The sequence below is a fragment of the Trachypithecus francoisi genome, unplaced genomic scaffold (genome assembly GCF_009764315.1).
Source record: "Trachypithecus francoisi isolate TF-2019V2 unplaced genomic scaffold, Tfra_2.0 Lachesis_group19, whole genome shotgun sequence".
Taxonomy (NCBI): Eukaryota; Metazoa; Chordata; class Mammalia; order Primates; family Cercopithecidae; genus Trachypithecus; species Trachypithecus francoisi.
The window spans coordinates 37,529,984-37,544,337 of NW_022681464.1; the positions used below are offsets into that span (position 1 = coordinate 37,529,984).

The window sequence follows — 14,354 nt, forward strand, 5'->3', positions numbered from 1 at the left end:
CTCCATAAATGGGCAAAATAAAAAATAACCCCCCAAAACCACTTTCCTTGCCCTTCTTTTTATTTATTTATTTATTTATTTTGAGACAGAGTCTCGCTCTGTCGCCAGGCTGGAATGCAGTGGCGCGATCTCAGCTCACTGCAACCTGTGCCTCGCAGGTTCAAGCAATTCTCCCGAGTAGCTGGGACTATAGGAGCACGCCACCATGCCCAGCTAATTTTTGTATTTTTAGTACAGACGGGGTTTCATCATGTTGGCCAGGATGCTCTTGATCTCTTGAACTCATGATCTGCCCATCTCGGCCTCCCAAAGTGCTGGTATTACAGGCATAAGCCACTATGCTCGGCCCTTGCCCTTTATTTTCTAGGTATGTTTATTTTTTTATAATACGGAATGTTTCAGGAATTTGTGTGTCATCCTAGTGCAGGGGCCATGCTAATCTTCTCTGTATCATTCCCATTTTAGTATATGTGCTGCCAAAGCAAGACAATTTTCTAGGTATTTTTATTTGGGGGAAATTTAATCTCATCAGCAAATCCTAACAAGACTGCTTTTTATTTTCCTTCTTTTTGCCAGCTACCATATATCTGCAATACTTTTTCAAACTCGTCTCATTTCAATATATAGATACAGCGCTATTCTCCCTATCAGGATTTTTGTAAGCCTACCTCTGTTGTGGGAGTGGACGACACAGGGGTTTGGCTGCATAACTAGCTTTGGCCAGTGGGACATTAGAAAACGTAGGCCAGGCACGGTGGCTCACACCTGTAATCTCAACACTTTGGGAGGCCGAGGCAGGCGGATCACCTGAGGTCAGGAGTTCGAGACCTGCCTGGCCAACATGGTGAAACCCTGTCTCTACTAAAAGCACAAAAATTAGCTGGGCATGGTAGCACACACCTGTAATCCCAGCTACTAGGGAGGCTGAGGCAGGAGGATCACTTGAACCTGGGAGGCAGAGGTTGCAGTGAGCGGAGATCACGCCATTGCACTCCAGCCCGGGGACAAGAGACTTCATATCAATCAAAAAAAAAAAAAAAAAAGAAAACATGATGCAGACTGGGTGCAGTGGCTCACACCTGTAATCCCAGCATTTTGGGAGGCTGAAGCGGGTGGATTGGAGTTGGAGACCAGCCTGGCCAACGTGGTGAACTCTCATCTCTACTAAAAATACAAAAATTAGCCCGGCATGGTGGCACACACCTATACTCTCAGCTACTAAGGAGGCTGAGGTGGAAGAATTGTTTGAACTCAGGAGACAGGGGCTGCAGTGAGCCAAGATTGTGCACTGCACTCCAGCCTGGGTGACACAGTGGGACTCTGTCTCAAGAGAAAAAAAAAGAAAAAGAAAGAAAGAAAGAAAAAAGAAAGAAAAAAAAGAAAGAAAGAAAGAAGAAAGAAAGAAAGAAAGAAAGAAAGAAAGAAAGAAAGAAGAAAGAAAGAAAGAAAAGGAAGGAAATGTGATGTAAGCAGAGCTTCCATAAGCACTTGCACACTGGAGCCTTTTGTTTTGGAATGCTGTGACAACCAAGTAAGAAACCAAGCTATGCTATTAAAGATGCCTACTAGAGGAAAATTGAGGCGCTCTAACCAACAGCCTCAGCTAACTGCCAGCCATGTGAGTGAGGCCATTGTGAGCCATCCAGCCTTGGTGAAGCTACCAGCTGACTGAAGCTGTTGAACTGATCTCAAGTGAGACCAGCAGAAGATCTGTTCAGCTGAGCTTAGCCCAAATTGTCGATCACAAGCAAATAAATGATTCCTATTTAAGCCACTAAGTCATTGATTTTTAAAAATATAAAGCTACATATTGATCGCTATTCAGCAGTATCTACAAGAAAGTAAGCAATACACACTCAGGCAACATTCTTATTACTATAGTGTTACTGTTTTTCCTGGCTTCTTCTGAACCAGCAACCTAAATAGTGAAAGGATTGAGCCTACATGTAATCAATGGGTTGAGGTAAAGAAAAAGCATGCAAGTCAAGAGTTTACATTGCAATTGTTCACCCATGTATGCCACCAGGTCTTAAACAGCAACATCTCTAACCATCTATTTAGTTTCATGAACAAAGACATTCCATGAATTATGACCTTTTGGCCAATACAGCATAAGATTTTCAACTTTTTGTAAAGAAATGGTTCTTCAGAAGGAATCTTTAAATGCCCACTTAGCTAAGCCTTGCTTGACTAATTAAAACACACCAGTATGGGACTGAGAGTGGTGGTTTATGTCTGCAATCCCAGCACTTTGGGAGGCTGAGGTGGGAGGGTCGCTCAAGGCCGAGAGTTCGAGAGCAGCTTGGAAAAGAAAGCAAGACCCTATCTCTACAAAGAAATTTTAAAATTAGCTGGGTGTGGTGGCATGTGCCTGTAGTCCTAGCTACTTGGGAGGCTGAGGCATAAGGATTGCTTGAACCCATGAGTTCAAGGCTGCAGTTAGCTATAATTGTACCATGGCACACCAGTCTTGGCAACATTACAAGACCGTCTAAAAAAAAAAAAAAGCCACATCAGTATCTGTCTGCTTTCCTTATCTGAGTAGGGAGCTTGTTGGTGATAAAATTTCTCCTTTTAGAAGGTTTTGCAAATAAACTGTTGCTTTTATATGACTATAGCTGTAGACATTATGAACTCTGACTTGGCTTCCTTTTTTTGAGAAGGAGTTTTGCTCTTATTGCCCAGCCTGGAGTGCAATGGTGCGATCTCAGTTCACCACAACCTCTGCCTCCAGGGTTCAAGTGGTTCTCCTGTCTCAGCCTCCCAAGTAGCTAAGATTACAGGCATGCACCACCATGCTCGGCTAATTTTGTATTTTTAGGGGAGATGGGGTTTCTCCATGTTGGTCAGGCTGGTCTTGAACTCCCGACCTCAGGTGATCAGCCCGCCTGGCCTCCCGAAGTGCTGGGATTAGAGGCGTGAGCCACTGCACCTGGCTCTGATTTGGCTTCTTTAAATTGTACAATTTAAATTGTTTACATTGTATTTAACTTGGCCAATTAGTTACAAATTATTCAATTTGAAACATTGTGGCTTTACGAAAAATTTTAACTTAAGGTGATCTATTCCTTGGGCTGCTTAGAATGACGGCATTCCAGAAGAAAACTTGCATTTACCCATGATTGTGAAATGCCATTTCTTAGGTCATGTAAAAAACAAAACCACAACTATGTATGTGTGTATTTACATATACACAAACAAATAAAAATTCAGAATAGCCTTAGGCGTTATAGGTTAACCACAAGTTATGATTGAGTAACGATTACGGAAAATGTTCCCAACATTTAGAAAAGCTGTTCTCCAATGCAGAGGAAATAATATGCCATGGAATCAAATATTCTTTTCTGGTAAATGAAGCAGCTACAGAGAGCTTTTTTCTACTTGTTCAAAAGTAACAAGTGCTATTGATGAAAAACCCCCAACAAATCCCCAAAACAAACCCCCAAAACTCTCTCGATTCTACTTCAAAACAAGAGTTTGAAGTAGAAAATAGATTTCATTAGAAAATAGCTGGCCGGGCGCGGTGGCTCAAGCCTGTAATCCCAGCACTTTGGGAGGCCGAGACGGGCGGATCACGAGGTCAGGAGATCGAGACCATCCTGGCTAACACGGTGAAACCCCGTCTCTACTAAAAAATACAAAAAAACTAGCCGGGCGAGGTGGCGGGCGCCTGTAGTCCCAGCTACTCCGGAGGCTGAGGCAGGAGAATGGCGTGAACCCGGGAGGCGGAGCTTGTAGTGAGCTGAGATCCGGCCACTGCACTCCAGCCTGGGCGACAGAGCGAGACTCCATCTCAAAAAAAAAAAAAAAAGAAAATAGCTGGCTGGGCACAGTGGCTCATATCTGTAGTCCCAGCACTTTTGGGAAGCCAAGGCAGGAGGATCACTTGAGCCCAGAGTTTGAGACCAACCTGGGCAACATAGTGAGACTCTATCTCTATTTTTTAAAAAATAGAATATTTCACACTAATAAGAAAATCAAGACCTAGGTTTTACACACGTACACACACACTATATGGCAGTATACTGCAGTGCAACAATTTTTGAGTTTCATCTTCTGGACAGGAATGCCAAGTTAGTCTCTCTTCATAAACACAATTTGCAATTTGAGGACACTTCGTGTTTGCCTCTTTGCCAACACCACATCAGCCTCATCTGAATCTTTCCATTCCATTAGACACATTCATTCTTCACTGCAGTCTGTGGCACCAATTGTTTGCTTAGGATCAAGAGTTCTGGCAAAGTCTCCTGGTTTTTCAGTAGCATCCCTTTCATTTGGCGTCATCAGATTCAGTATCGGATAAAGATTTTCTTTTTGTACTGTCTTTTCCTTTACCAGTTTTTTTGAGGATTAAGAAATAGTTCAATTAACTTAGGAAAATCTAAGTTTTCTTCAGGTTCTCAATTATTGTCAGCAAGTGTAAATTCGTTCCCTTTCAGGGACTATTCCACCTTCCCATTCACCACACCTTGGTGTAATACTTTTTCCACCATAAAATCCTCAGGCTCGGCTTCATCAGCTTTTATACTTTTTCCATTAAGTCTTTTGTCCCCCCCCCCCCCCGCTTTTTTTTTTTGCAATGTACTGTGGCCCTCAGTATCCTTGGGTTCTGCCTGCCTGGATTCTATCAACTGAGGATCGAACATATTTTAAAATCACAATAAAACAACAAAAAAATACAAATGAAAATATAGTATAACAATCCATTTACATAGCATTTATATTGTATTAGGTATTATAAGTAATTTAGACATGATTTAAATGGATGTCTGTAGGTTGCATGCAAATACTTCGCCCTTTTATATGAGGGACTTGAGCAGCCTTGGATTTTCCTAGGGGTCCTGGTCTAGAAACCAATTTCATAAGGATACCAAAGGATGACTGTAGTTTTACTGGAGGCCATTTTTAATTGCAGACATGAAGAGCTATTGTTCACCACCTCTGAGCTGCACCTGGTCTGGGTCTGTGCTGCCTGACTGACGCTTGAGCTAAATCCAAGGAGGAAGGGAATGGGGAACTTCTTCAGGGACCACTAAATTTGGGGGAAGTTTGTTATGTAGCAATAAATAACTGATACAAGGCCACTTAAATATTTTACTCTGTAGAAAGATAGCTAATTAAAATAAAAATCAAGAGTCAATTGAAGAGAACTAATTAAGGAACTGGGTCATTTCAAACGCTTTTATTTACTTGTGATGAAAATTAAATAAATAACAAACTCATCATCTTTCTTTGATGAAAAAAATTGTTTGATATTCTGAGAACAAAAGTGATGCCATACTGCCATTAAGAAACCGATTCAGACTCGATCTCTCAACAAGATAAGACATCAATGTTACCACTAAGAGCTGCCCATAATACTGCAGTACACTTCTCTGGCACCATTAAAAAAAAAATCTCTTAGAGATGATCCTGAAATCTCTTCTAAAGACATGAAAGAGGTGTGCTTGTATAATTTGGTATTACAGAGAAATGAGAAATTGCCCTGATGACGAACCTCCAGCTCTAATCTCAATTTGCTGAAGTAGAGAGGCAATTCATCTTATCCATTAACTAAGAATTAGGAAAACAATTTGTTTTTCTTTGAGTCACTTAACTCAAACACCGCTATATAAAGGAATAGAAAGAGACATTCGCATGAATTTGAAAGGTAAATAAAACATCAGACTTCAAAGAAATCCCATTAGAATCGGGGATTACTTTTTTGTTTTCTCTTCCTCCACCTCCACCTTAAGGAACATAAACGGCATTTGGCCACAATTTATGTCTTTCCAATTTTATCTTCCACCATCTACCGCTCAGTTTTCCCCACTTCTAGCCAAACGATTTATGTTCCCCAAACACGCCTTCACAATTTCGTTCCAGTTGGTGTCTACCTCTAGCATATGTGTAGCCAATTATACATACATACCCCACGACCTTGAAACGTCTTGACATCAACAAGCAAATCTAGGTTTCTAACGTAATACTAACTTTGTAAGTTTGTCCATACTAGGTTTTAGCAAACCTAGTAAAACAGAAAACGCACTATTATCCAAGCTTATATTCTGAGATTTGAAAAACCCCTCTATAGAAAACGCACTATTATCCAGGCTTATATTCTGAGTTTGAAAAACCCCTCTATCTGCTACCTTTGGGTTTCTGAATTTACATATCACTCTCAAGTATACAATAGTCACGACTTCTAAGAATCGGAGAGTAAACCTAGTCCTCTAACAATGGCATTTTATTTGTTGAGTTAGGGCACTACCTGCCCACGATAAGGATAGTTAAAGAAACGTTGCTCAGTAATGACGATTAAAGGCTTTTATTGAAAACGCATTAGGGCTTAAGAATTTTGCGAACATCTAATTTAACCCTAGTAACTGTGGCGTGGGTTCTTTCACAATTTACAGGTACGTGGGAGACCGCGAAGCACAGGTAGAGAGAAAACTAGGGCGCTGGAGTCACCTCCGGACCCCGAATGCCGTCGGCGCTCCAGGGACCCCAGAGGGTGCGGGCGGGGGCGCTGTGACGTCACAGAGTGCCCTTCTGACGTTCTAACCGACCAGCTTCGCGGTGCTCGCTTCGGGGGACTCTGCACCCGGCGAGTACCGCGGGCCTGAAGCTTCCCGCCGCCGCGTCCACGCGACCCAGCCACAGAGGGTTTAGCCAGCCGGCGCGGCGCCGCGAGCTCGACACCTATAAGCTCAGTCTGGATCATGGCGAGGCGGGAAGCCTGCGGGGCCCTTTCTGCCGAAAGAACACAGCTCTTCGTGAGATTCCCGCGCTGCCCCCGAGCCCTGCTCTCCAGGCTCGGCTTCTGAGGACAACCCGCAGGGCGCAGGCGCCCGCGAAGGACTCAGCCTCCCTCCAACTCCGCGAGGACCGAGGAGGCGGGCCCCGGGCGCGCGCGCGGAGAAGCCCCGCCCCTGCCCGCGCGGCCTGCTGGATTCGCCCCGCCCCCTCGCTGCCGCCCGCCACCCGCCACCCCTCTTCCTCCTGCGCCAGTCCCGGCGGCGGCTCTGGTCGCAGGTCGCACCGGGAGGCTCGCGTAGGCGGCGATAGGCGCTGGGCCCGGGCCCGGTGAGGAGCGCGCCGCGCGTCCCCCTCTCCTCAGGAGTGGCGGGGCGCGGAAGTGACGTGGTGCACGGGCAGGAGCGCGTTTGAATCGGTTCCCGGGTGATCCTCGCGCCTGCCGCTGCTCGGCCGCCGCCGCTGAGGAGGACCTGCAGCGCGCCGGGCCGAGGCCTCGAGTCGCCCCGGGAGCTGGAGCTGAGGCGCCGCGCGGAGCGCGCCCCTCAGCCCTGAGCCTGGCGGCGGCCGGCGTCGCTGTCTTTTCTCCTTCTCCCCAATATGGCAGCGGCGGACGGCGGCGGGCCCGGCGGGGCCTCTGTGGGTACTAAGGAGGATGGCGGAGGCGTCGGCCACAGGACGGTGTACTTGTTTGACCGGCGCGAAAAGGAGTCCGAGCTCGGGGAGCGGTCTCTGCAGGTCGGGGAGCGCTCGGACTACGCGGGATTTCGCGCCTCTGTGTGTCAGGTACGCGAAGGGGCGAGGAAGGGATGTGCGTGTAGACTTGGGGGTGGGAGGGTGACGAGAAACTCAACTTGCTCACCGAGGGCAATAAACCTGTCACCCGGTCCTGGTCCTGCGGCCTTGGCTTCTCCCTCCCAGGTGCCCGCCTTGTCCGTGACCTGGTGGCCGGACGCCTCGGGCGGGCCCTGTCCCGGGCCTCGGAGTGCAGAGCCGGCTCCTCCGTGGCCTTCCCTCGGCCTCCGCTCCGTTTACGGGAGGCCCGGCCGGCCCGGGTTGAGACCTCAGCGTGTGTTGGCCCTGGGCGAGCTTAGCCGGATCGCGGCCCTGCAGTCTAGGGAAAGCCGTTGGTGTCTGTTTTTACTTTGTAACTTTTTTAAAACGAGAGAAGGGAGTTAACACCCAGGGGCTCTGTTGTGAGTGTTGCGACGATGAGAAGTTGTGAAATTCCCGGAGTCGATCTCCCCCAAGTTCGTTAGAGGATGCGGGGTGTCCCCGGCTTGCCCTGTCAAGGTTGTAGGTCCTTCTGGGGCGGGGCCGGCTGGAGGGGATCCTTCCGCGCGGAGACACTGGCCAGGTCGGTTTGCAGGTAGAGCTGGCCTTCTGATTTTCCGAGCCCTAACCCTTGGGAGTTCCTAAACCGAGTCAAAGCTTGGTATGGGTGACTGCGGAACACCAGAGAACGTACCTACCCCGTGTGTTGGTTTGCTTTAAAAATCAACGTGTAGGGAAATCTGCTTTAAACTGTGATGTACTTTATAGATAAGAGGTGGTGGCATTGCCTGAGCTTTGAAGAAGGAATATTGTCATGCTCAGAATTAACCGCATGAGGTCCCCTTTTAAGCTGTTAAGAACACTTAGCTTCCAAGGAAAGAAAAGAACTTTGAAGCGGTGTTTTGTCTTGAGGCTGATAAGTTTAGAAATGTTCTAGACCATATAACGGTATGGTTGCTGAAATAATTGAAATTATGATCCGTAGAATGAAAACGATTTGGGACGTAAGGACTTTCTTTTGTTCACAGCTGTAGTCCCAGCGTCTAGAACTGTGCCTGCCACATTGTAAATGCCCAGATTAGAATGGATAAATGAATGAAGACAAAAACCTATCCACTCAAGTTAATTCTGTGCCTGAATGTAGTAGATTCCCGTTGTGTTTGAAAGGTGAATGAATGCTCATCTTTTTTGTTGAATGCTTTGTATTCAGAACCATTCTACAAAAGGGAAATTTTTAAGTTTATTATGTTTATTGTAAAAACATCAGTAAAGAAAATATGGAACCAGAGGGGGGGAGAAAGTAAGTATTTTACTCGCTGTAAAACTGCTGTATGACTACTCTTAGCACCTGAGAGTACTCTTTTCAGCCTTCCTCCTCCTTCACACTCCATTTTTTAAATTACTAAAATATGTGTTTTATATTCTTTAATTTTTTCACTTAATAGTGTCAGAAGTGTCTTTTAACGTAGGTCTTCAAGTCAAAATTGGAAATGGTCCATTTGCTACCACTATTTACGTAACCAAATCTCTCCTTTCTGTTGAAGTTTACATTACTTCTATTTTTTTGATTTTAACTAATGCTATAATGAATATTTTCCCAGGCTCAGATATGCCCGGGCTCAGGTGATCCTCCCACCTCAGTCTCCCAAGTAGCCACCATGCCCAGCTATTTTTTTTTTTTTCGTATTTTTCGTACATACGGGGTTTTTGCTATGTTGCCCAGGCTCGTCTCGACCTCATGGGCTCAGGAGGTCCACCTGCCTCCCGAAGTGCTGGGATTACTGGTGTGAGCCACTGCACCCGGCGGAAAAACGTCTTTTAATACATAGCCTTTTATGTCTTTATTATTGCTTGCTTAGTTTGAAATCTTAGAACTGGATCAAAGATGAGACACATCTTTAAAGCTCTTGTTTCGTATTTTAAAATTGCTTTTTGAAAATGTTTTGCTACTTTACCCTTCCTCTAGAAATGCACTATTTCCCTCTTTTTTCTTGTAAGATGTCTCGGTAACTCTTAGATAAATAGAGGAAGTATAAGTGGCCTATTATTACAGAAGTATAAACACAGTCTTGGAGATGGTGACTCATTACTCAGATAGTAAAATTCAAGTTAGTATTCAAACCCAGAACCTCTGTTCGTTCTGTTATACTCCTCAAATGGCATTCTTTGCTGTAGGGAACAGAGGTATTTATTCCTTCCTTCAATATTTCAACTGGGAAGCCAAGGAAAATATTTCTTTTAACTAATTATTTTCCTCCTTCCTCCCACTTTATCCTGCTAAAAAACATTTTAAATTTAGTTAAAAATGAGAGGAACCAACTAGTAAGAAGAAAGAAGGCTGGGAAGGCGAACTTTTTTGTTGTTAGACTTCTTTTTTTTTTTTTTTGAGACGGAGTCTCACTCTGTCACCCAGGCTGGAGTGCTGTGGCCAGATCTCAGCTCACTGCAAGCTCCGCCTGCCGGGTTCACGCCATTCTCCTGCCTCAGCCTCCCGGGTAGCTGGGACTACAGGCGCCGCCACCTAGCCCGGCTAGTTTTTGTAGTTTTTAGTAGAGACAGGGTTTCACCATGTTCGATCTCCTGACCTCGTGATCCGCCCGTCTCGGTCTCCCAAAGTGCTGGGATTACAGGCTTGAGCCACCGCGCCAGGCTGTTAGACTTCTTTTTTTTTTTGAGATGGAGTCTCGCTCTGCCGCCCAGGCTGGAGTGCAGTGGCCGGGTCTCAGCTCACTGCAAGCTCCGCCTTCTGGGTTTACGCCATTCTCCTGCCTCAGCCTCCCGAGTAGCAGAGACTACAGGCGCCCGCCACCTCGCCCGGCTAGTTTTTTGTATTTTTTTTTAGTAGAGACGGGGTTTCACCGGGTTAGCCAGGATGATCTCGATCTCCTGACCTCGTGATCCGCCCGTCTCGGCCTCCCAAAGTGGTGGGATTAGATTATGCCTCTGATCCCATAACTTTGTCTCCATTACGTACTCGAAGAATTGAATTGTCACTGAATTAATAATCTGAGATTACATGGTCAACAAGCAGTGAAACTGGGTTTGGAATTTAGGTCAGTTTGATTCCAAAGTGAATATATATATATATATATTTTTCTCACTACTCCACACACTTTATTAGAACCATCACTTTTGTCCTTAGGGGAAGAGACAAAATAATATACTAAAGTTTTTGTTATAATGTAAATTAAACCAATAAATGTTTGTAGTGTCAGGCAGTATTATGGATGATCCTAAACTGTTGTTTATTTATTTATGTTTTTTTGAGACAGAGTCTCGCTCTCACCCGGGCTGGAGTGCGGTGGCGCCATCTTGGCTCACTGCAACCTCTGTCTCCCAGGTTCAAGCGATTCTCCTGCCTCGGCCTCCTGAGTAGCTGGGATTACAGGTGCCTGCCACCCCGCCTGGCTAATTTTTGTACTTTTAGTAGAGATGGGGTTTTGCCACGTTGGCCAAGCTGATCTTGAACTCCTGACCTCAGATGATCCACCTGCCTTGGCTTCCCAAAGTCCTGGGATTACAGGTGTGAGCCACCACGCCGGGCTCTAAATTGTTGTTTGAATAAAGTTCACCTCATGGAAAAGGAGAGGGAAGAAATGGAAAGGACAAATCTGCAAGAAGCCCTTAGACCTCTGATAAGCAGCTGTTGACTCACTTGAGCCCTTATGGTCTTGCAGAATCAACGATTAGAAGATGACTCATTTGGTTAATCCTTAAATATGCCCAGATATTAAGCCCCATGAGTGCATATCCCACCACCACCCATTTGAAGAAGTTGTCTATTTTTTCCTTTGTGTGGCTCCAGTGTTTTTTGTTTTGCGGCTGTATTCTAGGTGCTTTGTATTTTAATGTAAGATTTACTCATCAGTTTCTGCAATAAACCTGATATTTTGGGGGAAAAAAAAAGCAGAAAACAATTGCGTAGCAAGTGCCATAGTAGGGGAACAAAATATAATGGAGCCACATTAAAAGCTGGCTAGTTTGCAGAGTTTCAGAGCAATGCTAATTAAGGTATGTAGTTTCTGACTAATCCATGGATGAACATTTCCTGTTGTTCAGAGATAGTGAAAGAAAATAATTTTAAAAATAAAATTAACTGATCATTTTGGTGGGTAATCATTTTACGCACTGCAAGTCAGTTGGTCCTTAAATATTTAAGAGACGTTGGGGCTGGCATGGTGGCTTACGCCTGTAATCCCAACACTTTGGGAGGCTGAGGCGGGTGGATCACCTGAGGTCAGGAATTAGAGATCAGCCTGGCCAACATGGTGAAACCCCATCTCTACTAAAAATACAAAAACTAGCTGGATCTGGTGGTGGGTGCCTGTAATCCCAGCTACTGGAGAGGCTGAGGCAGGGAGAATTACTTGAACCCGGAAGTCGGAAGTTGCAGTGAGCCGAGAACACACCACTGCACTCTAGCCTGGGTGGCAGAGCGAGACTCTGTCTCAAAAAGCAAGCAAACGATAATCAAATAAAATACTTAGAAAAATTGTGAATTCAACAAATAATTTTTATAGATGAAGCAGGGAAAACAAATAGTTTGTGTGTCTTAATTAAATAATAGATTTATATATTAAAAATCCATGTTTTGTTTTTTTTTTTGAGATGGAGTTTTACTGTTGTCACCCAGGCTGGAGTGCAGTGGTGCAATCTTGGCTTACTATAACCTCCGCCTCCCAAGTTCAGGCGATTCTTCTACTTCAGCCTCCCGAATAGCTGGGATTACAGGCTCCAGCCGTCATGTCCGGCTAATTTTTGTGTTTTTAGTAGAGATGGGGTTTTACCATGTTGGCCAGGGGGGTCTGGAACTCCTGACCTCAGGTGATCCACCCACCTCGGCCTCCCAAAGTGCTGGGATTACAGGCATGAACCACTGTGCCCTGTGAAAAATCCATGGATATTTAATATGGATGAAAATCCATGGATATTTAATGTGGATTTTTGATGTGGATTAAAAACCATGGATTTTTATTATGGATTAATTTTAAAGTTTATTGCAGCACTATTTACAGTAGTAAAGACTTGGAACCAACCCAAATGCCTATTGATGATCAACTGGATAAAGATAATGTGGCATATATACACCATGGAATACTATGCAGCCATAAAAAAACATGAGATCATGTCCTTTGCAGGAACATGGATGAAGCTGGAAGCCATCATTCTCAGCAAACTAACACAGGAACAGCAAACCAAACACTGTGTGTTCTCTCTCATAAGTGGGAGTTGAACAGTGAGAACACATGGACATAGGGAGGGGAACATCACACACCAGGACCTGTTGTAGAGTAGGAGGCAAGGGGAGGGAGAACATTAGGACAAATACCTAATGCATGTGGGGCTTAAAACCTAGATAATGGGTTGATAGATGTGGTAAACCACCATGGCACTTGTATATCTGTGTAACAAACCTGTATGTTCTGCACATGTATCCAGGAACTTAAAAAAAAAAAAAAGATAGTTTGTGTGTCTTAATTGAATAATAATAGATTTATAGACTAAAAATCTGTGGGTTTTTGTGGATTAAAAATCTGTGGGTTTTTAATGTGGATTAAAAATCAGAAGAAAATGAACTCTTTGGTCCAGTGCAGGAAAATACAGGCAAAACTGGATACAATTAGATGGTCAGGAATGATAACACAGTTGTCAATGTTTGAAGAGGAGAATAAAGTGCTAGCATTCCTATCTGTAGATAATTTGACAGCTGGGAAATAGGGGGAGTCTTCTATGTAGTTAGTGAAGGCTAAATGAACTATTATATGCAATTATCCTAGAAAAGTACTTAAACTTTAAAAAATAAAAAAAATTAGACTTATATGGGATTATATAGAATAATTAGATATAAATACTTTTTAGATGAACATAGATCTTAAAAAAATCATTTGCACATAGTTTTTCAGTAACTATAAAAGCACATTTTGTTCTACAGGATGCATAATTATATGATATAACAAGTGAGACATTGGCCAGGCCTGGTGGCTCACGCCTCTAATCCCAGCACTTTGGGAGGCCGAGGCAGGCAGATCACCTGAGGTCAGGAGTTTGAGACCAGCCTGGCCAACATGGTGAAACTCTGTCTCTACTAAAAATACAAAAATTAGCCAGGTGTGGTGGCACACGCCTGTAGTCCCAGCTACTTGAGAGGCTGAGGCAGGAGAATGGTGTGAACCTGGGAGGCGGATCTTGCAGTGAGCTGAGATCGTGCCATTGCACTCCAGTCTGGGCAACAGAGCGAGACTACTGTCTCAACAACAATGACAACAACAACAACAAAAAAACAAAAAACAAACAAAAAAAATTGGGACATCATAGAAATAAAAAAGTAGTAATGAAATAAAAAATACACCACTGTCATGGTTATATAAAACCTAATAAAAATCTGTAAGGTCAGATTTTGTCTCTGTTAAACAAATAGAATCTTCCCAGTCAGTTTATGTTTATGGCTTTATTTGTCTAGGGTGGAATTGCATGGAATATGAGTATCTTTTAAGTTTACTAAAGTATGCCAAATTAATTACTTTCTTTATATTTGACTTTTTTTCAGTCATATCAGCAGTGCATTTCTCTGTACAGAGGCCTACACTTGATGGGCTCAGAATTTAACATTTTTGGCTACCTGATGAGAATAAGTGATATTAATTTCTCTGATAACTAGTGATGTTGATCTTTTTATGTTGTCTGGGTCTTTTTCTTTATGACTTGTGCTATTTGCATCTTTTGAGACAGGGTCTCACTCAGAAGTCACCCAAGCTGGAGTGCAGTAGTGTGTGATCACGGCTCACTGCAGCCTCGGCCTCCCAGGCTCAGGGGATCCTCCAACCTCAGCCTCTTTGAGTGTCTGT

General features: G+C 44.2%; 1 protein-coding gene, 1 non-coding gene and 1 pseudogene across 6 annotated transcripts in view; 1 reads left to right on the forward strand and 2 right to left on the reverse strand.

The window, feature by feature from the left end:
• Positions 1 to 382: 382 nt before the first annotated feature.
• Positions 383 to 485, reverse strand: LOC117064314. Its single transcript, XR_004429377.1, has one exon. It is a non-coding gene; the product is annotated as a U6 spliceosomal RNA (small nuclear RNA).
• Positions 486 to 3,991: 3,506 nt separating this feature from the next.
• LOC117064256 lies at positions 3,992 to 5,750 on the reverse strand (annotated as a pseudogene).
• Positions 5,751 to 7,147: 1,397 nt separating this feature from the next.
• SMCHD1 (structural maintenance of chromosomes flexible hinge domain containing 1) overlaps positions 7,148 to 14,354 on the forward strand; it is a 151,134-nt gene continuing 143,927 nt past the window's right edge. For all 5 annotated transcript variants that reach the window (XM_033178210.1, XM_033178208.1, XM_033178209.1 and 2 more), the window contains exon 1: positions 7,148 to 7,521. In XM_033178210.1, the coding sequence (XP_033034101.1) occupies positions 7,336 to 7,521 (186 nt within the window). In that variant the 5' untranslated portion in view covers positions 7,148 to 7,335. The remainder of the gene's footprint in view (positions 7,522 to 14,354) is intronic.